Here is a 24,510-nt window from a genome sequence, read left to right as displayed (position 1 = left end):
TAAGTCAGTAGTATCAGCTACTTTCATACTCGATAATAGCAGGTTGCTTAATTAGATAGTAGCAGTTAGTTTATCAGTCCACAGTAACATGTATACATGTAAATATAATATGGGGTAGTGAGAATGAATTTTTAATTCACTTAAATGTGAGGGGCTAAAGAGGGGGAAAAAAAGTAAAATATTATATGACATATGGCAGTTTATCATTATGTTGTCCATATTTGTAACTATTGGTCCTAATTTGCTCTATCAAATTAGGTTATGAGTTTTTTGTAAACCAAATGATTGTTTGATACTTATTGGTAGTTTGTTATTTATTTTTATTAAAATAAAAGACCGATGCTTTGCAAACCCTAACATAACATAACGAGCTAAACCACAGTATTTCTTTTAAATGATCAAAAGGTTTCATACATACCCCTTATAGTGGCTCAGACCTTGTCACACCCCAAATTTTAGAATAACAAAATTCAACAATTTGAGGCCGTAAAAATCCAGAATTAAATTAAAATCAAGTAAAAATTAATGCTCATAAGGAGTTCACTACAACTGAGTTCTCAAATTTATAAAAAAATTATCTTCAATGTGACTCCATAGTCCTCTCAACTGCAACCCTGATGATTCTCACCTATCTGCAGCAGCATTCATTATGAATTAGTGCACCAAGTTGTAACAACAAACCTAGTAAACTATAAAGCCCGTATGAGTAAACCAACTAAACGACATCAAAAACCTTACAAGTTTGCATCTAATTATGATAACTGAACAAAACCAACTTTGTACAATGAGAATTGCAACAATTCCATAATAGCGTAAACAGAGGAAACACTCTCCTCCTAAACACACACACACACACACACACAAGTATTCTACAACATTAGTCAAGTCTTAGGCAAGTAGAAGGCATCCCTAACCCCACTTCCTAAAACACACACACTCGGGCGTAGTGATTAACGTCATTACCCATAAAACACTTCGGCAATAAGATTAGAGCTCTATTCGTACACACTCATCGACCAAGGTGTGAGTTATTTATGCCTAAAGATCCCCTTCGCCACTAAGGAGGGATCATGATCTCATTTACTACATAGGAGGGATCAAAGGTCTCATTCGCCATTTAGGAGAGACCATAAACAATTCCACAACATAGATCTCTTTCGCCACTAAGAAGATATCTCACATACACCTACCATGTTGGTTACCAAACTAATGCTTTCACCTAGTCACAAGACTATCACAAGCAACAACAATTCCACACTACCATTCATAGATTACTACTAACAAGATAATTGTCGATTTATAAACAAGTCACCTCCAACATGAAAGTACTACGAGTCCTTATAACAACTCCATAGTCATATCACCATTATACATGTATATTTTTCATGAACATGCACATATATATCCACTTGACTCACTAATAATAATTTGCCTTTATATTAGAAACATAAGAGTAATTTTATAAAGAAACTCAATTTACTTACCTATGAACCATTAATGATCAAGTTCATATGATTTTAAAATCAAAATGCATTTTCTCCAATAATTTCTCATAAATTAAGGCAACAACGAAAACATGTTTCATAATGAGTTTTACTCACCCTCTAAAATCACTAGCATCACATATCTCACAACACTACCACAATGATACATGAACATGACACAATATAACATAGCCACATATATATATATGTATATTATTGTTACCATTAAATACACATATATAAATAAACTATATTATATCAATAGCCACATACATACTCTAATAATTGTTTTTCACTTGCATTAACCATGGTCAATAGTCATAAATGTTGTTCGAAATCATTTCCCTTTTAAAATATCAATTTACTTGTATTAAAAGAAGTTTACTCACCTTAGTTCTCATTGCGTCTTCATCAACACAAGATATAGAACAATGCATTCGTTTCAATCACCTAAGAGTCAATATTATAATTTAGTAACAAATAGTAACAAAATGACTTTACTCGCACCAACACTCAAATCTAACCCGACAACTTGTCCCTTGAGACAACTCTTCCTCCAAGACCTCCCAAGGTCACCGAATCTCTCAACGATCCAATACATCTAGCTAAGCAACAAGCGTAGCGATACTTGCCAAATTCAAAGTTCACGAACAAATTGAAAAAAAAACTAACTTTCTCATACGGCAACTAAAACTTACAAATTATATGCCGAAACGCTCATACCAATAAGCACGAGCCTACATGGCATGGCTCTCATTAGCTCTATCAAAGATCAAATTCACAACCACAAGCCGTTGCTAGAGGCATGTGGGTCCCACACACTACCATGCTTCAACTTCAAATTTATCTCTACCCACTACACCTAAAATGAATATCACAACTCAAGGGTCATTTTCATACTGGCAACTAAGGCTAGTTTGGCCGGAAAAAGACTCCAACATGACTGGAAGAATGGCTTCAACTCAGCTCTCTCTACACCTCAAAGTGAGTTTCAAGGCTTACATGGTTGCGTTTAGAATAGAGATAACATCAAGAAATGGGTAGCTTCACGTTGAATGACCGCCAAAAACGGCCGAAGAGAAACCAGGTCAAAACTAGGTTAAAATCAAGTCGTTGTCGTGGCTTTCGAGCCTCGATACGTGCATATCGGTGAGAAACGGCGCAAGCCACCACAACAGAGCAAGGTGGATGGAGGAGATGAAGAATTTCCGACTGGTTACGTCGCCTGAGTCGACCGGAGTTCCCCAAAAAAGTTGGATCCGGGTCGTGCTGGTCAGGGTCGGGTCAGTCGAGTTTCTTTCATAATGAACGTGTGCGGGAAAGAAAGAAAGAGGAAGAAAATTGGCTGCGCAAATAATGAAACCCTAAAGGGAAATGTTTTTTATTTATACTTTAAAAATAATTAATTAAATTTTTTTATTGATTATAACTTTTCATACGATCTCCAAATCATGCATGCGGCATGTCCACGAATTTTGTATCGACGAACTCTACATTTTTTATAAATGAAGTTTTTTGAGATCCCAATGAATAAAAAGTCAACTCATTGACCTTTTAATTTGAGCATTTTTGAGAAATTTAATTGCTCGAACGCTTTTGTTTTCACCCTTGTACCATGAAATTGGACTATGGCCAATATAAAGGTCTCTGAAAAGTCTTTAGAATTTAATTAGTAATTTCCGGGGTATTACAAACCCAGAACCTAATAGCTTGCTTCCTGGTGCTTTTACCACTTGAGCTATCACATTTCGTCGAGCTATACCTTTAAGTTTGCATCTATATATTTTATAGTACATTAAGATAATTATGTACTTTTTTGTGGTATATTATACTCTAATATATAGCTCTTCAAAATTTTTTCTATAATGTAACTATTAAGTCTAATTTCTAGACCCGCCACCGACAATAAAGCATAGATGTAATTAATGTATAAACACTACTTATTCAGCAATTCTATTACTGAAAATGCACTATAAAATTAACCCTTCCAAGGTCGGCCACCTTTGTTTGTCTTCTCACAGAAAGTCTGAAATTGCACACAAATGTTCTCCATAAAACAACTAATTTCAATGCATTCATAATTTAGCCGTCGACAGACAATTCCCTTTCATCAAATTAATCATGAACAAATCATGACGGTGCTCCTTCACGTAGTTCACGATTTTATAATTGCCGCCGTTAGTGTATCAATACAGCATGATCATATTAGAAAGTTAACTTTAAAGGTTATAATATGATGAAACATCACTGTCAGTAATTGCTATACTACTGCTGGCCTGGAATATATACAGGAAACAGGTCCAGGTGAAATGAACATATGTTATTACTCAAGGTACTTGCTTGGAAGCTTCTTAATATGCTCTCCCACATAAAACCAAACCTCCAGTTGCAGCCAAACTTGACTAGAACATACTTTTCATTTATATATCATGATTTTCATCCCTAATTTGTCTGTGCTACTTAGTTTCTTAATCACAAAATTATTTGTTCACTTTTAAGAATGAGATATATAACATCTAGGGGAGGACTTGGTGGGATTGCTATAGTTGGACTCAAATCCAGTTACAACTGGAGGTCCTCAGCCACTATTAGCTATACAGTTGAGGTTTAAGGTCGTATTGGGGATGATATTGGTCAATATTGCATTCTTGGCAATTTGTCCACTGGTCTTATCAAGTTGCAACCTCCCACTTTTATGTATCAACTGGGGCAGTCTGTTCCTAATATTTGCTTCAACATAGAAAGTAGTTTAGCATTGACTAAGTCTCTAGAGCTCCGGTTAAGTCGAATCTGCTCTAGGGTTCAGAAAAAAAAAAGATTTTGTTTATGTCCGACGGCGCGTTCATTGACGTTGTCACGTCCCGAATTTCGGATAATAAAATTCAAATTCAAAACGTGACAACTCGAATCAAACTAACATAATTACATTTACAAGTTACACAAAACTTGATCTACAAAGTAACTGCAACAGTTACAAAGAACTAGTTACAAGAAAAATTCTCAAATTACAACGTTCTATCCTTGTCGCTGCATCCTCAAACTCTCACGCAAACACGAACATCAACCTGCACAAATACTCTACATCATGGATTAGTGCACCGGGTTGTAAACAACAAACCCGGTAAGCTTTTAAAGCTCGTATGAGTAAACTTAACTTAAGATAAACATGCTTATAAGATATAAGCAACGACATTTAAAATCCACACAAAACACTTGTTATATGCCTGAAAAATAGTGGTGTTTCCTGCATAAAAACATAGTTCAAGAAATCACAGAAAAATGCAACAAAATAAATGAATTAAGCAAAACCAACAACTCAACCAAATTTATAGAACCTTCACCTGAAAACCAATATAATAATTCTTACTTTGTTTTCTTTTAAACAATATCACTTTCTCAAAAGGGAAACACATGACAAAAATTAATGTCTTGAGAATTTAACAACTCAACAACCAATACAAACATAACACAGTTAAATTCCCTTTTAAGAACATGCACTCATGAGACCCAGATAACCCCACTAGGTCACACCTCATGACGTGCATAGGCAGATAGAGTAGAGCTCTAACTGATTGTAACCAATCATCCGGCCAAAGGATTGGTTCCCGATTTATTTGTCATCTCCAGGTCTGAAGACCAGAAAACGTTTTAACAAAACTCAAATGTTAAAACAACACGTACAATATAATAAAATCCACCCATGATAATATTGTACAAAATCAAGCGACTCTCACAACATCACAACATGAACAAGTCATATAATAAACCAAAATACCGGAAAGGTACCTTCCGGTCCATTCCTCCACATTAAGATATAATCACAATCAATGAAATAAAAATATAATATAGCAACGTATATATGTATATTTTTATTACCACTTAATATCCACATATAAATTGAATATATCATATCAATATCCACATGCATAATCCAATTTCATTCTCACATTCATCATAGTCCATAATCACTAAAACCATTTAAAATCATATATTAAAATACATTTTTTTCTTACCTATGAACCATAGACTATCAAATTCATGTAATTTAAATCAAAACATATTTTTAGAACAATTTTTATAAATTAGTGATGCAAGGACTATGTTAACAACTCCAAGTAAAATCAATAATTCTAACACTACTTTGATTATGATGATCATTGTGTACGGTTTACTCACCTTGATATCCCGCTGAGTCTTCTACACACAATATGGATATTACTAATCATGCATCCACTCCAAACCAAGCATCACATCCTAGCCATAGCAATGTCACAACACAATAAAAATTGAGGTACTAAAAATAACCATTAAAGTCCTACTTCTCCCATTTAAATATAACCAAAGTTACGTCACAAACGTAACTTCATTTGAGACTAATAAGTCTCCACTACCCCCGCAAGTAAGTTGATCATAACAAGTCCATCCAAAATGTGTAATCTAGATGCGTTAATTATCGACTAAAACAAACTATGTGATAACACTATCAATCTCTCAAAACCACTTCACCAAGACATCAACCAAACCTCATCAGTATAACATAGTCATACATACAATAATAACAACAACAACTAACATTGTTGAAATTAACCCAACACATGCAATTTATATACGTAAACGCTTGTATTGACGAACCCAACTCAATAAAGTAACTCATTACTCTCCACAAGACCATAAATGTCCTCAAGGACAGCGAAATGTCACAATCACAAAAGTCACCAACTCAAGGTTGCTCAAAACCTTATGAACCCAACATGTAACTTCTAAATCATAACAAGAGAGACATTTTCCATACCTGCACCCAACCCAACTCGACCGGGAAGTGGCCGGAAATTCGACGGAAAGCTTCTGCATATCCAAGCTTCTTCACCAACGCTTATCTCTCGAATTTGAGCTCCAAGACCACCATAATCATGCCCAGAAGAAAGAGAGAGGTGGAATTGAGGGAGCTTTGGACTCAGGTTTGCCGAAAAACACCGTAGCTCCGACGAAAGCTACAGTTGCAATCTTGCGGGCTCACTGCTCTTTACACAGTCACTGATGCTGCACGAGTCTAGTATCAATGGAAAGATGACGACGAAACGAAGCTAACACAATAAACAGCGCTCGATTTGGTGGTCGGATGAGAGAGAATGGAGGAGAGGAAGTTTGATGCAATTTGAGGAAACGATGAACAATAACACGAAACAAAGCTGCAGCTGTTCAATTATGTTTTCTGATTTTTAGGGTTTCAAAACATTACCTTTTTATACCTCTTCCCAAAATCGGAAGATAAACTTTGTTTGCTAACAACTTTCACATACGATATCCGTTTTACGCATGCCACATGTCTACGAACTCGTATCGACAAGATTTACAATTCTCATGGAGAAAGTTTTCTAAGAAACTCAACAAGCTAAAAGTCAATTCTTGACCCCTCATATAAACGTTTGTGAGTAATTCAACTCTCGAACAAATTCGATTTCACCCTCATTCAATATAATCGGACCATTACCAAAATAATAATGTCCAAAAATCATTAGAAATTAAATATAAATTTTCGGGATATTATAGATGCCGCCGTCAGACGGGAATTTGCTGTGGGCCGGATGGTTTCCTAGCATGGGTGGGTGGTGTAGGTGGATCGAAAGAGATTGGCGGTGTATGGTGGCGGCGATGTTTGTCCTAGCTTCTGGGTTGCTGAAAGGTTTATTTGGCGGCGGTGCATGGTGGCGGCTTTTGGGCAGTTGATTGGGTCTCGGCGGTGGGAATTGCTAGCGGCGATTCGATGCTCTGGTTGAGGGAAGCAAAGGTGTCGATGCTTTACTTGGGTTGATGGTTTCGATCCGGGTCGGCCTTGATGGTTCTTCTTGCTTGGTTTGAATCCTGAAGGGGATGAGCGGTACCTTTGTCGTGGATGAGGATGGCAATCTGAGGGCGGTGGCCGGCACTATGGTCGAATTGGCGGCTTGGAGGTCAGAAAGCGGGGCCGACTTGTTGGCAATATGGATGGTTGGCCTCTAGAGGCTAGGGAGGTGGGCATGGGCTCATTTGGGTCTAGGTTGGGTCTTTTAGGGGGCTTGGGTCTTTGGGCCCATGTCTTTTTTTGTTTTTTGTTTTTTTATTGGCTTTGTTGTCCTTTACTTTTGTGTGAGGGTTTATGATGTCAGTATGTAGGGTTTGCTTGTGTCGTTTAGTGCACATGTTTATGGTGCATGTCATTTCCAGGGATTTTTCTAAACATCGGTTATTTCTAGGTGTCAATGTAATGAGGAGGTTATCTTTGCAAATATGTCAGAGGTTTTGGTATATGATGCTATTGAAGCGGTTCTCTTCTTGAGATTGACATCGAGTAGGCTATCAGTTACTTCTGGAATTGGAATTGATTGGTTCGGGATTCGGGCTTCTTGGCTCATGTCTATTACTTTTTGTGATAGTCTTGTGGCTAGTAGTGTTGGTCGAACGGAGAGTGGGGAATTTGTTCCACCAAGTATTCATCTGTCTGTAATTTTTTTGGGTGCAATATATATTTCCTTTTTCTAAAAGAAAAAAGTAATTTAGCACAACTATGTAACTGTTAGGATTAACAATTCCTGATCGTGCGTTAAGAATGCATTAAGTTCCTGCAGTGTACGTATTAAAAAATATTATACAAAGGCTTTTGACAGACCTTTTATTTTATTTGGTAATAGAGAAAATGAAAGCAATTACAAAACAAAGCAGAAAATTTGTAAGTTTTTAAACCGGTATGTGAGTAATCTAGAAGGGAGCTTCTATTCATACTTCTCAAAACAACTCTTAGACCTCTATTTTTTAAAACTAGTGTTGATTTTGTCAATAGATGTAAAATTACCAATGCAGATAAATAAATAAAAAAATAAAAAATTTCAATACAATACATTTTCTCAATTTTTCTTTATAAAATAATAAGATAAATTTCAAACCTAGGAAGATCTAACTATACTGTATTATCGTGTTCAATAATTTCATATATGGATCGTAATAAATATATTATTCTCACATTATGTTCTTTTAGTTTATTGTGATATGTTCGTTTGAATGCGTTTCTTGTTATGAATTGTATATAAATTTTATTATACTATGATTCTACTTAAGCTTAAGAAACTCGATATAGTTATAATACGTTTGAATCAAATGAATTATAATAATTTTGAATCAATTGAATAAATTTTGAAGTAAAAACTAGAGTTTTATTGATTTTGTTGGACTACGGGCATTTTGAAAAAATCGGAGAAATCTAAATACCATAGTTATTTGTTAAAGTAAAATAAAGGTCTAATTACCAAAGAGATCTAAATATCAATTTTAGAGATATGAATAGAAACTCGCATTTTAATAGAGTGGTCGATCATGGAGGTGGAACTGTGGAAGCGCTGCTATTCGATCAGGGAGGTGCAGCCACTTTTGCCATTAGTACGTACTTTTTTTTTTGATACGAAAGGTATACTGTACGTACTTGTTGTCGACTCAAACACTAGATTCTTTTGGCCAAAATATACTGAGCGAGTACCATAAGTTATATAGCGAGTACCATGAGTTATATAAATATATAATGAGTTGCACAAATGTCCGATCCATCTTTGTTTTGATAAAGTTTAATTAGAAATAAAATAAAAGTAGGTCATAACTTACCATCAAAGGATTCATGGACCAACAAGGGATTCGATTTTGCTCACCCATCCCAAGGGGGTGATATCACCTCTCAATTAAAAACAAGCCACCTGTTCTATGGTTAATATCACCATTATTCAATAGGTTTAATTGGTCTCTTTGGTTTAGACTTCTTTTTTTGTTAAACTTTGGTTTAGACTTTAGACCCGTAAATATAGAAAAATCGCTGCGGAAAGAGCTATCGTCTTTAACACTGCTGAAAGGTGAGAGTGAAGAAGCCCTTGACGTATAATAAAAAGACTAAAATTTTGGCAAGAACGAAAATATTGAGGATCTGAAAATTAGAAATTTCGATAGAAATTTTGGGTAAATTTCTATTTAAAAAAATAATTAAGTAAATTGATGAAAATTTATATAAAAACATGGAAATTTTGAATGAAACTTTGAGAAATGTTTATTTGATCAATTATCTACTATATGTTGTAAGAAATTATTATACAACTATTAGTTTATAGTAAGTTATAGTAAGTCTAAACAGCTAACCGGGATGAGAACAAGTAACTATATTTCAGAAGTTCTCGATGCTGGTTGAATCTCTTGCACATGGCAAAGTCATATTGATGAGTTACACAGGAGCGTAGCAGATCCTAATTAAGGAGCATTGGTGGATGGACGCCAGGGTTTGAGGTGAGGCTACCTTGGGAGAGTCCTATCAGGGTGGACATGGTTTGGGTAAGGCTGGGACGAGAGACAATCCATAGAGCTATGATTCTTTTGTGACTTCCACCTTCCGAGCTAAGAGCACCGTCTTCTTCATCTGCACCTTCAATCTGGCACGACCGCATTTGAGGTGAAATAATCGTCGAACATTATTAAAAATCTACTTAATATATATATATATATACACACACCCAAAGGGAGGCTAGCTCATCACACCTTATTTACATATAATACATTACACATGAAATTTCATGAGTGATTTAGCACCACATAAAGAATTTGAGGTACAAAATTTTCACTATCTTCATCATGTCTTTGAGTAAAATCCTAAGTATATTTTGAAAAATAGTCATTAAATGATATCTCCCCTTTCTAATTTTGCATATACTGACTTATATGTCAACCATAGGGGTCGTGGGTGATTGATTGTGAGTTTTGGTACTGGTAGTTCCCATTTGGATCAAGCATTTCTCGACTTTGATCATAAATCATTGATTTGTAAAGATTGTGCATCAGATTGTGTCCATATGTTTTCACTTGATTGCATCTCATTAGAGAATAAATATGGTGGATAAGGCATGTTGAATTTCCCTCATAAGGGTAAGGCCCATCATTGCTTCCTCCTACACCAAAGGGGTTTGATTCCCCTCAACAACTAGTTCAGTTTTATTTCAATTTTAAGTGAAGCTGAGACATGAAATGCAATATATAATAAAAAGAGCCATATATAACAATAAGTTGGTGTAGTAGAGTTGATTATAACTTTATGCTTACAAAATGATAGATCAGAGGTTCAATACGTTGCGATATTATGAAAATATCGGGAAATTTTGAAAGTTTCCGGATATATCGGGACATTTTGGGAAATTTCGAAAATTTCCATCGAACAATGATTGGTATGTAACAGATATATCCATATGCCGAAAAATAGAAACTTTCGCAGAAATATCGAGGAAATTATGGATATTTCAGTCATTGCGTATAATACATATTCACACCTTCACCTCCTTCAACAACTCCTCTATCCTTCCATCTCGATGGACGTGGCGACCACTCAATTTCCCTTCCTGCTGACGGTGGTCACGATGCTGCCGTCACTGATGCTAGTGGTGCCTCCCAAGGGACAACGTATATCAATGGCGGTGGTGACAGGAGCACCGGCGGCGGTGGTGGTGGAGACGGATCATCACTAGTGGCGGTGGCGGCATGGGTGGCGACGGATATGGGATCGCCACTGGTGGTGGTGGCGGTGGCGGTAAGGATGGCGCAGGAGATGAGATCGGTGCCGGTGATGGCAGCTGTTCTGGTTCCGGTACTGACGACTTCATTTGAGGTGGTGGTAACAACGGAGGCGAAGTAGTTACCGGTGGAGACCTTAGCCAATCTTTTCCATAGATAAAATTATTCGTCGTCAGATATGGTGCAATTTCCTCCTCACTGACCATATTTATTTTATGAGAAGATAACCACAGTTAAGTTACAAACTTAGAGAACAAGTGGCTTGTTTTTAATTGGGATGTAATATAACCCGCTTGGGGTGGGGGTGAGCAAAATAAAATCCCTTCTTGATCCATGAATCCTTTGATGGTCAGTTATGACCTACTTTTATATTGTTGGTCGAATTCTATTTTGCTCACCCCTTGTTATTGGCCCAAAACCTATAGCTATAGGTTGGTCCATGTACCCCCTTTTTCAATAACATTTTGTTCACCCTATAGTATTTTCTTACTACATAAAATTTTTTTTAAACTTACTTTATTCACCCTTTTACCATTTTTATTTCATATTTATTTTTATAATTTCTACTAAGAAATATTATGTGATTTCTACTACAATACGATTTAATCACCGGTTCATATTCATTCTTTCATTAAACGCTTGACACCCATTATCTAAAATAAAATAAACAAATAATATTAAAAAAACTCCAATTATACATATATGATTTTGATAAAAACCAGTATCTCATCTTTAGGCTTTAAGTAGTTGTCTTTCAACTCCAATAATATTTCAAACCATGAGAATGGTGGATTTTATTTATTTATTATTATAATTATTATTTTTACAAGAATGATAGTGAAAATCTAATCTAATTTTTAAGTGCATATGTAAAAAATAATGTACAGAAAGAAATCATAATTTTACCAATTTATCTTTCTTTAGTGATTGTACACCTTTTTATCACCCCACTGGACCTAACTACCTAGCTTTGCATTCCAGTCACGCTATGAGCACACATCAAACCGGCTAAATCTCATCGATGAAATTTATTTGTAAAAGATCGTTTAATTATTTTTACATATTACCTATATAACCAAGTTAACGATATCGTTCAATATGTTTTACGTAATACCTAAATAAACCTGGGTGTTCACCTATTGAAGGAGATCTCTTAAAAATATGGCAAACGCAAGTATATCGGTGCCTTAACACTTACAGAAAATGAGTTCCATACATTTTATGTAATGAATGAAAATTAAGCTAGTGCATATATGAGTCACGGGCCATGAGTCATGACAAGCTACCTAAAGCTAGCTCTAGCGTAGCTTTAAATTCCAGGCACGCCATGATCAACTAATTAGAATTACACATATAGCTACATACAACTGCAACAACAAAACTAATTAACAATCTTTTAATTAAGCAAATGTTGTACACTATCTATCAATCTTAGCAAAACTGAAGACATATATACCAACGGTGCATGTGACCCTTAGAGATCCCATCACCAAGATATTAACCCCATACTTGTTTGGTAGTGATGAAAGATATTTGCGTGGTAGAATGAGAAGGTTTCCTTTTACATCAATACAATCCCATACATACATTCCCAAGTAATTAACACTCGCTTTCGGTTACCAAACTGTAACGAGTATATATATCCTTAAGGTTCTGCATGCAGTTGAGTACCAGCTGCTGCTTCAGTTGAGAGAGAGAGAGAGAGAGAGAGAGAGAGATGGAACAGCAGCGAGTACGGTTTTGGGTTACAGTGCTGGTGGTTCTGATTGCTGATGAGGGAGCTGTTTCTGTGACCGGAGGAAATGTGACCTATGACGGAAGATCTCTCATCATCGACGGCCAAAGAAGGCTTCTCTTTTCAGGTTCTATTCACTATCCTCGGAGTACACCTGCGGTAATGTAGTTTCCGGTTTATTTATGATCGGCTTGCAGCATGCAATGTTCTCCATTATAGCTGTTCTTAATTAGTTTCCTTTTCTCTGTTGTTTAGTTGTTTATTTTTGGTTTGTTCTTATTTATCGATCGTTATTTCAATATGTGATCCTCTTCTCTCATGTACAATGATGTTTGTAATATCACTTTAGCTACTTCTTCATTTCCAAAATACCAACAATTAATAGATCACGGGTAGCAGCAATAACGAACGGCTAGGTCCTTTTCACTTTGGTTCACATGCAATTTCTTGATTAATATCGACCTTTTGCTCATTAATATCAAACAAGAAAAGCTTTACCTTTGTACATTATATATTCTCGAAGACAGCAAGCTCGTATTGTAGATATTTTCCTTGTTAGAATGTGAAAGAGAATAAAATGATTTCTGTAGATGTGGCCATCTCTGATCGGTAAAGCCAAGGAAGGAGGACTTGATGTCATTCAAACCTATGTATTTTGGAACCTTCACGAGCCTCAACTAGGTCAGGTACGAAAATACATGACATATCATCTCATACTTGATCCATTTCTGCTCTCATAATTCTTATAGCAATTCACAGAAATGAAATATTTCACAGTACGATTTCAGTGGAAGATATGATCTAGTCAAGTTCATAAAGGAAATCCAAGCACAAGGGCTCTATGTTTGTCTAAGGATCGGACCATTCATTGAGAGTGAATGGACATATGGGTACGTACGTACAATGCATGCATATGTTTCTGTGTATATAGTCGGTTCTTCTGTAGGATAAATATTATGAGATTTCAAGACTTTATGCTTGGCCAAATACATGGTTTTATATCTGGGTTCCTATATCTATAAAGCCATGTAACAAAGATCAACAACTAACTATGTCTAAAAGGAAGCAGACATTGGTGCTTTGTCAACATGAGTAATTTTATAACCAACAGAATTAGGGATTGCTGGTTGCCAAGTTGAGCTTCAATATTGTAAGTGTTCTATTAAACTGCAATCTGAAGAAAAAAATAATAAGTAGAGCACAATCATCGCATCACTTAGTTAAGGTGGTTGTTGGTAGGATGCAATGAAGGCAAGGAATTATGCTAATAGCCGCATCACATTGTGAAATATGATAAATGAAGCAACACGATTTAAAACTATGAACTACCAATTTGAAATAATTGAGGAAATAAATGATACCACTTCAAAAAGTCTGACCCTAAAATCCCTTCTTGCTACTTACTGGTTTCTGCTTTTGGTATTTCTGATATTGATCTCTGGTCTACTAAGGATACCGGGTAGAGAGGGAGAAGTGAGCTTGATTCTAATCAAGAAGAGCAAAACCTAATGGTGATCTACCAATATCTTCCAAAAACTTGGTAGTGTTGTAGGATTTGTAGCAAATCTAGTGAAACTCTTATTAATAACTACCAAACATTTTACCACCTTCATTTCATATATCTTTTGAAAACAAATCACAAACTCAAAAAACCCCCAAATTCAGCATACACAAAACTGAATCCATATCGATCCATCATTTGCAGAAATTGGATGGGAGGAAAGCGAGAAAGAAAAAAACCTTGCCGAACTCATTAACCATCTGAAAAAAAGAAAAACATCTTGAGAGAACGAACAATCACTCCCTCTCTTTTGCTCTCTTCCTCTGCTAGTCCGTTTTGTGACGTTTGAAGAAGCCTCTAGAAGTTCTTTTGGTGTGGTACATCAGCACACTCGCCACCTGGTGAAAAGGCCAAATGCGTCATTTCTCAGGCCCGTGGCAGCCAAGCAAAAACGCAGAACAACGGGGGCATCCTCATGATGCCCTTATAAACAGTGAATCAACAAATAATATATAGTAAATTAGCTCGCGGGTTAGTTTCTGCAGCCTTTTCATTTTCATTTCAATTTTCTCAGGGGATTTCCATTTTGGCTGCATGATGTCCCAGGCATAGTGTACCGCACAGATAATGAACCATTTAAGGCATGAACTCGTTCTTCTGATAACTAATTTTAGAGTGATAATATTACTTGGTTGTTTCTAATTAGTCTTTTTGTAGTTATGCAAGTTCAGATAGATATAAAGTCACAAGATCAATTCACATTTTAACAGATACAAGTTATAAGCATACGGATTTAAGTACACGAGCGAGCTAGTACTTAGATCATTAGCCGCGCTATTATCTAGAGAATCATTAATCACAAGTTCACAACCCAAATCTTCTACATTGCTAGGAATCAACATATACGTTCGTAATCTCTGTATGTTGCGATTTAAAGTAGAGAATATATAGAGAGGTTACTCTGCGAATGTGATAAATAATAATGCATCTAATGGATTAGACATAAATATTGGCCGATCATATTTTTACTGTTATTAGGTTCCATACACTTAATTTCAGAAGCACCATGTACAGATAAGATCGTAATAAGGGTTAGGTGTTTCAATTTAGTACATACATGCATATCTCCTATTGTTACGGTGAACAATATGAGATATCCATGTAAATGATGTTAATACATGCATTTCTAATTAATAAGATCGTAATAAGGGTTAAGTTCTCCCTATTGTTATAGTTTTACATGCAGAATTTTACTACAAAAATAGTGAACTTGATGATATCAGAGGGTTTATACGCATCACAAGGAGGTCCAATCATACTCTCGCAGGTATCTAATCTTTGTGTATATGATTGTATTGCACAAAATTTCGACCATCATTTTAACAAATTGGTGCCAGCTCTGCATGCATGTACGTTTACGGGCATATATATAATGCGATGTCCTAATCAATTAAATAAAATCATAGATCGAGAATGAATATCAAAACGTGGAAGCAGCATTCCACGAAAAAGGACCTGCCTACGTTCGGTGGGCCGCAAAAATGGCAGTCGACCTCCAAACTGGTGTTCCATGGGTGATGTGCAAGCAAACTGATGCCCCTGATCCAGTGGTAAGTAAGTTCATTTCTAATTAATTAATTTCACTAAGTTTAATTATTTACAGTATATAATTAACAGGCTAACATTATTTTCCCACCTAATTCCATATAGATCAACACCTGCAATGGAATGCAATGTGGAAAAACTTTTGGAGGACCAAATGCACCTAATAAACCTTCTATGTGGACAGAGAATTGGACATCATTGTATGCTTCTTCATTTCTCCATGAATACATCTCTTTTGCTTTCATTAATCTATACGGTAGCCATGAATATCAAGTGGCTAAATTTCATCACATATACGCACTACTCACACACTAGCTAGTCGATACCGAAGGAGCTTGCACTCTTATGATCTTTTATATACTATTAAACCTTAGTTCTTTTTTATATGTAGCTATCAAGTGTACGGCGGAGAACCGTACATAAGGTCTGCTGAAGACATTGCATTTCATGTTGCACTCTTTTTAGCTAGAATGAATGGAAGCTATGTAAACTACTATATGGTATGCACGTATGAGTTTTGATCATATATTCGTGTTTATTATATAACTTAGATTGACTTGATATGACTCAGTTAACCTATATAGTATTTTTCTTTTGAGGAATTAACCTATATAGTATCATGGTGGAACTAACTTTGGACGAACAAGCTCAGCATATGTCATAACAGGTTATTATGATCAGGCTCCTCTAGATGAATATGGTGAGTACTTCCATAATCATTAATAAAAATCATTTGAATTAGTGATTCCTTAAATTTAAATATGATTTAATAAAGTAATTAACCAGCTACTAATTAATTTTTTAATTAAAAAATCACTTATTAGCTTTGCTTTCTAATACTAGGCTTGTTAAGGCAACCCAAATGGGGTCATCTTAAGCAATTGCATGCTTCAATCAGAAATTGCTCAACCACTATACTGCATGGAACACGAACTATACTTCTTTAGGCCAATTTCAAGAGGTATTATCCAGCTCGATTAGATTCATCATTTCCATGGTTGATTATGATATAAAAACGCTTCTAATAACAATATATATAACCAAATGTTTGCCAACTATATTTATAGGCCTATGTCTTTCAAGAACAAAGTGCTAGAAGATGCGTTGCATTTCTAATAAATAACGATGTAAAAGCTAATTCCACTGTACAATTTCGAAATATATCATATTACATGATGCCAAGGTCAATCAGCATTCTACACGACTGTGAAAAAGTGATTTTCAAAACTGCAGAGGTAAGTTATAATTTTGCTTCTTTTTTACTATTCAATATATCCAGTTATAAGTGCACTTACTTTGACATCGTAATTACTGAAATAATATAACATTGTATATAATTGAAAAATGAATCGAAGTATACTGAACATTCATGTATATTTCATAGACATGAGGTTGAAAGATTTTTTTAAGTATATATTTTAGTACTTTGCTAAAATAATCGTTTTAAGTTCTAGTGAAATCATTTACATAGTCACATATATTATAATATATGAAACACATTCACAATAAATTTTAGATATAAAAGTTTTAACTATCTATTTTACCAAACACTAAGGAACTTGATTTTACAATCAATTAATTTTATCACTGTTAAAACTTCTGAGTATCTTTTGAAAATATTCTCTTATAGTTTATAGTGATTGTCGAGTTAATCCAAAATAATATAAAAGCTTGTATGTTGTATATAATTACATAATATTGTTGGATAGGTGAACACAATATACAACAAAAAAATTGCAAAAGCTGTCTAAATCTTTGATTCAGTGGATAAATGGGAAGGGTCTAAAGATATCATCCAAAACTTTGAACCTACAATATCTCTACAATCGGATACACTACTTGAGTAGATGAATGTGACTAAAGACAAATCTGATTATCTTTGGTATACTATGAGGTATATTGATTTCTATTTGAGTTTTTATTTCCTTTATATATAAAATATCACATAGTGTGATATATATAGTTGTGGAATAACAGATTTCAACACAACATTTCTTGCTACACACCAATACTGCAAGTAGAGTCTCTTGGACATGTAACACATGCTTTTGTGAATGACGTATATAGAGGTAAGACGTTAATACACACTCTTGGACATATTCCTTTTACAAAGATGTTTATAAAATTTCTTTCATTATTTGAAAACCAAACAAAGATATGGTAAATAAAGTGACACATCTGGATATACATGTTACAGGTGTACATAAATAAAAACTGTCAACTTAGAGTTAACATCTTAGAACATAATCTTTTATTAACATTATCATTTTTTTCATGTTATTAACGGTTTAGTGTTCATAATCACGTTCAACTGTGCAAAGTGTTTGAGAAAAATGATATCTAGGGTTTGACGTTTTAGAGAATGATTATATTCATGTCGTATTTTATAGATGAATATAGGTATCTACATATAAAAGCTTACAACTATTACATCTGATACAATAGGAGATACCATCACTAAATTGAAGCATCATATATGGTAATATATTTTACTTATTCACTAAAATATTACACTCTTCCTAGAATTAGCCACACACTAAAATCTCATATTCTCTTACACAAAGATCTTTTTGTATAATTAAAATAAGGTAGTAACAATAAAAACGTTTAATCATTTAGTTAGTATATTATGTAAAAATATATTCTGATGATGATTATGATCAACAAATAATAACTTTTGGTTCTTTTACATCATCAATTATTCAGGAAATGCACATGGTAGTCATGATACTAAACAACACATTATGGAGAATTATGTTGAATTAAATAATGGAACTAATAACATTTCTTTGCTAAGCGTTATGGTTGGACTACAGGTTTGTAAATCTTATTCTCTGGATTATTTATCAACGACATATTTCACTAGATAAAGATTGATTTGTTACATTTTGTAAATGTTTTAAGGATTCTGGTGCTTTTCTTGAAAGCAAATTTGCTGGATTGAAAACAGTTGAAATACATTGCAACAAAACTGATCAATTCTACAATTTTACTAATTATGCATGGGGAAACCAAGTACGCAAAATCATATCATATCATGTAAAATTCAATTATTATCATTTGTATATAAAGAAAATTATAATGAAACAGGTTGGATTAGTTGGACAAAGGTTGCAAACATATAGAGAAGAAAATTTAAACGACATTTAATGGAGTAACATTGAAGGATCTTTTAATCAACTAATAACTTGGTACAAGGTAAATGTTAGAAAAATTTATCAACAAAAAGAAACTCTAGCCATTTTCCTTCAGTTCATTGTTACTATATCCAATTAATATGAGATTAATAATTATATTCAGATATTTTTTGATGCACCTATGGGAAACAATCCAATTGTCTTAAACCTTAGCTCAATGGCGAAGGGCGAAGTTTGGATTAATGGACAAAGTATTGGCCGATATTGGGTTTCATTCCTTACTTCAAAAGGCGAGCCATCACAAACAATGTAAGTTGCCAATACTAGTGATTAATTTTACTATCAAAACTACTATATTTGAAAGACAATTAAAGTTCGTTCATGACCTAATACGACAATATTCATTTATTTGAGTTATACCAACCTTATCTCGCTACTACTCTTATGTCTCTCAGGTACCACGTTCCTCGGTCATTCTTAAAAAATTGTGACAACCTTTTAATTTTATTTGAAGAATTTGGTGGAAACCCTCTTCAAATTTCTTTAAATACTATTTTACTTTCAACTATATATGAAAGTACTTTGTACCATCAAATTACATCAATAAGTTTAGAGTGATCACTAATTTTTTTTATTGTAGCTTTTGAAATTGAGTTAGCCATATTATATCGGAATGATCACTTATGTACACAGTCATAAATTTATAGCATTATATAATTATTAAATTCCCACTCATAGTAGCTCCTTACTCAAGTTACACATAAGCGTGTTTCACAATTAGCCCAATCTATACTGTTGTAAGTAGAAATGTGTTGAAATATAATTTCTTAAGATGATGCTAGCATGCAATAAGTTATCAACATGACTAGTTTTTTGTGTCCAAATTTACACTTTACAAGAAAAATTGATGAGCAAGTCTCTGGCTCAAACGGTGTGCTCATTCTCTGCATTTCTCTGATGGTACTCATCAGAGTAAAAGCTCGTTGGGATGACAACATGTCTTTTTTTTTTATATGGAAAATCCAACATTTTTTCATTTTGGGAACCTGAGTGAATTTGACAATCTCTTGAACCAGGCGAATGGCACTGTATATAAACTTCCTCAAGTGGAGCTTTAGCCTTATAGCATCTTTTATGTGGATCGTATATGGAAATTAAGTTGGGGCGAGTCCGTTCCTTATCACCGGGGATATGATTCTCACCGTTGTAGAGATAGATTCTTTTATTGGATTCATATATATGTATATGCATATGGAGGCACACATATTGAATTCATGCATATGCATTGATAGGAATCACAATGCATAAATAAATGCTTTTCTACACAACTCATCATTGAAAATTTGTTTTAAATGCTTTTTTAAACAACTCATTGTTGAAATTTTATTTTGTGTTGTATAACATCTAAGAGGACACTACATTTAATTTCAAAACTCACATCGGATCTCAAAATTGTGTTCAACTGATGTTAACAAGTGGCCTAATTGTCATTTCTTTAACTTCTCACTATTACTACATCTCTTTGTTCTCTCTAATATGTTTTCGTCATCTCTCTCTATCTTAGGCATATTTATTATATAAATTCATCTCAACGCCTTCTCGGCATAGATTGAATGTGACACAAAGAGAGAGATTGAGTCGTTAGTGACTCAGTCTCAATATCTTCCTAGATGCAACACCACCATCAATGCAACTCCGGTTGGAAAATCACCACGAACCTCTTCATCGCGTATCCCTGTATTAAATCTAGTACACATATCTCACATGCATGATTTATGGAGCTTGTTCAATCAACTATGACATATTGGTCCAAACTTGATGTAGGACGAGATTTCAACCAATCTCTACAAAGAATCTCATAAAGAAATAAGCGTTGTCACATTAAGAATAATGATTTTAATTTTTGAAATTGGTATTTAAAAAGGGCTTCTTAATGATGGAACTAATTAATCATAAATTACTAATTTTGATGTATAGGGATTCTTGAATAAAATATAATATTTTAATGGTGAATCATATTTGGAGCAACTTGTAAGCCAGAATATCCATTTGAGACACATAATACATTTCCGGAATGGGAACAACGAGATCTATAAGACTCACTGTACTGAACCCTGTTGGATTTAGGCATAGGCCTTAAGAGTCACTATACCTTTCCGAAAATGCTTTTATAAGTATTAGCTATATATGTGAAGGTATATGGGTTTCCCATTCAACCTAGGAAACCATTGTTAAAATCATATGTGTCTGGATTAACATCATCGAATCAATTAGAAATCATGTTGCTTGTATCAAGGAGGAAATCTGGACGTCTTGATTGAATAACTGGTTTATTGAAAGGTAAAATCTACATGCATTCATGCATGATTTTATTATTCAGGAATAAAATAAAGTTTGAATTTTATATCTATGTACTTATATGAAAATTTACATGTTTGTTTTCTATGTACAACTCATTGTATGTGGAAATCTTACCTTTTACATATGCTACTTATTATTCTAATATGGAAAACCTTGTTCAGGAAATTGTTGCTTGGTTAATCCTATTAGATTTATATCTTTCAAATCAAATTTCTTCAGTGATTATGGGAGAGAGCTAAATGCAAAGAGATTAGAGTTAAATTTGTTGGTGTGGATTTTCTGTAAAAGTATTTTCTTTACCTTAGTGTTTATTCAGATTGACTTTCAATTTGAATTCATTCAATTGTGCTAAACTGATTTTGTGTGCTTATATATCACACAATGACATATCAATGATTCAATTATTGAATGAAGTGAAGGTAGACTAGGGATACCCTTGTTGTTAATGCATGTTATGTCTAGGATTGTCAAACTCAAAAGAACAAATATAGACTAGGGATACCCTTGTTGTTAATGCATGTTATGTCTAGGATTGTCAAACTCAAAAGAACAAATATATATTGTTTTTATATTAAGTGTTTGTGAATATACAACATTGCTTGAAGAGTTTGTAATCAAAATATTTCATTAGTGAGTTTTCGTTTAGAATATGTTAAAGTCTCGTAGTGGAGTTTACTTTTTTTTGTTACATCCTAGTAGAGTTTACTTTGATGTTGAATGTTTTTATTATAGTGAAAAAACTATGAGTCACTCCATCTTTTTTTATTATTGTATATATTGGTCTAATAAGGACAAATTATTTGAAAACTTCATCTTGCATTTTCATTATGTCGATGAGAGAAATCCAAAAATTTAAACCTTGATGATCAACATATGAAGCATGAATACATACATGAGTGTCCGTAATTGACACAATTCGATACGCGTATATACCAAATGCAATTTTTTGTTGAATACAGACACGTTAATTAAATATTTTTCTAAATATATACCTAATTAAGAAAAAAAAATAATATAGTTTCTTAAATTAGAACAAGATCATCTCAAAATTCAAATATAAATACAAGTCCAACAAAGTTTCAAACTCCAAACAAAATACATAACAAAATTCAAATACAAATACCTAATAACTTCACTCAAACTCCAATATCATCATCCACAATGTTCTCTATTTTCAATAGCATTATCATCATCAACATCATCAAATAAGTACACCTCTAATTGTGGTTTATCAACTAATTTGAATCAAAAGTTCACTGTGATCTACACATAATTTACAGATTATAAGCAAATTAGAACTTAGTCATTGACTCACTGGGATATAGAGCAAGAGAAGAAGAGGGATTGTCATTGGGAATCTGAAAAATCTAGAATGGACACATATATCACTGGAGAGATTTGGAATCTTCAAGAAAAATCAACAAGTGGTTTGAGATTTAGTTATTAGTGGCATACATATTTGCTGATCATGGAGAGATCTAGGGCAACAATTGGTATCCCAAGGCACATGACTTTGATTAAAATGTCTGCAAATGATTGCTCTTCAAGTAAAGATGGATGTACTTAGTACATTGTCAGCATCCACATCAATCGCTACATGCTTCACAATGTCACTCAGGTACTTTACGTTGTAAGCAATGACCTGAGACCGCATCAACCAATAAGCATCCATCACATTAAACGGCCTAAACATTTAAAAACCCCAAAAAAATCAATTGAGTGATAGCTTGAATACACACCTCAACAAAAAGAACTATAATTACTTGTTGAGTCTCTGCTCAAAACAATGACTTTGAGACGAGGGGAATCATCATTCAACAAAAAGTCCTTGAGAAGCACTAGTAAAGCCCATAGAACAATAAAATGCTCTAGCCACAAGCCTGTGTATATAAATTGGTTGCCCACAATTGTAATTACAATGTCTTCGGCCTCATTACCAGCAGTGCCCCGCATATGATCTTTGTCTAAAACCACAATAGATTCTGCTTTGCAAACTCCAGTAGGAGAACTAGGAATAACACAAAAAAACCAGCATCAAATGTGGAGTAAATCATCTGCAAAAGTGCAAACACCAATGTGGTCATAATTGAATCAGATATACTATTGCTTCTTAAATATATATCCATATCAATTCCAAACGTCCAAATCAATTATAGAAATATATTGTATATTTTGCATCATTCATGCAAAAGATGATTATAAACATAACTGAAGCCAATCTTAGAAAACAAGCAAATAAATTTGGGCAAACCGGTCACAGTTCCACATATTGAAAAGAATGAATTGAAACACCCAAAAGCTAAAACCCTCATTCTCTGATTATGATGACTCATAACTCCTTCAATTCAACCATAAGTCCATAACCCATAACAAATCAAAACCATGTTAGTTTTTTTAATTCAATCAACATAATAAGAAGAAGAAGAAGAAGAAGTGGTCGGAGCCTCAGAGGTGGAACCCTTCGGGGCTGGAGTTGCGTAGAGTAAATGAGAGAGAGGGGTGAGGGGTCGGCGACTTTTAGACCTAAAGATTTTTGTAAAGACAAAAATACCTACCGTATCATTCTTAATTGTGTGTTTAAAATAAATACTCAGTCTCTATTACGTCTTATAGTGTGTCTGACCTGTGTATAAATTTAATTCGTGTGTCAAACCATATTGAAACGTGTTTGTGTCCGTCGGCACCCGATATACGACCTGAGAGCGTGTCTGTGCTTGCTTCATAATGCTCAACCACTGGACCATACTCAATATGGTGGTGATAAAATTTCTTACCTGGCGAACCGCCATCGTTAGTTGGTAATTTCAATGTAAAAAAATAATAATGATTGACGTATGTTCATCACTAAAGAAGAGATATCTATGACTCATGTCCGACATGAATCTGTAGGATTCTATCTTCTACCCCAAGTTTTAAGATCTCATCTGCTCGAATCCCTAAACCCTGTGAACCCCAAAATATATATAAAGCTGAAATATAATATCTGGCAAATCTAACTACTGGGTTCGACAGTATTAGGCACCACCTGTCCCACTGAGATTGCCCAACTTTTCGCCATAAATTAGATAAATAGATATTACACAACTCCACATGTTCTGTTCTCTCATTTCCTCACTTAAA

General features: G+C 34.3%; 1 protein-coding gene across 1 annotated transcript; it reads left to right on the top strand.

The window, feature by feature from the left end:
• Window positions 1-12,768: 12,768 nt before the first annotated feature.
• On the top strand, window positions 12,769-19,647 carry LOC126800774 (beta-galactosidase 6). Its single transcript, XM_050528220.1, is given in 19 exon segments — window positions 12,769-12,945; window positions 13,377-13,472; window positions 13,564-13,676; window positions 14,862-14,928; window positions 15,522-15,614; window positions 15,754-15,897; window positions 15,998-16,092; window positions 16,284-16,392; window positions 16,508-16,592; window positions 16,736-16,825; window positions 16,828-16,853; window positions 16,960-17,127; window positions 17,602-17,786; window positions 17,870-17,961; window positions 18,599-18,708; window positions 18,797-18,907; window positions 18,983-19,090; window positions 19,193-19,338; window positions 19,485-19,647. Coding segments are annotated over 19 exon segments (2,178 nt in total).
• Window positions 19,648-24,510: the final 4,863 nt, after the last annotated feature.

Source organism: Argentina anserina, chromosome 1, assembly GCF_933775445.1.
Source record: "Argentina anserina chromosome 1, drPotAnse1.1, whole genome shotgun sequence".
Classification (NCBI taxonomy): Eukaryota; Viridiplantae; Streptophyta; class Magnoliopsida; order Rosales; family Rosaceae; genus Argentina; species Argentina anserina.
The sequence above is the reverse complement of the archived record's forward strand: the minus strand, read 5'-3'. Positions and strand labels throughout refer to the sequence as shown.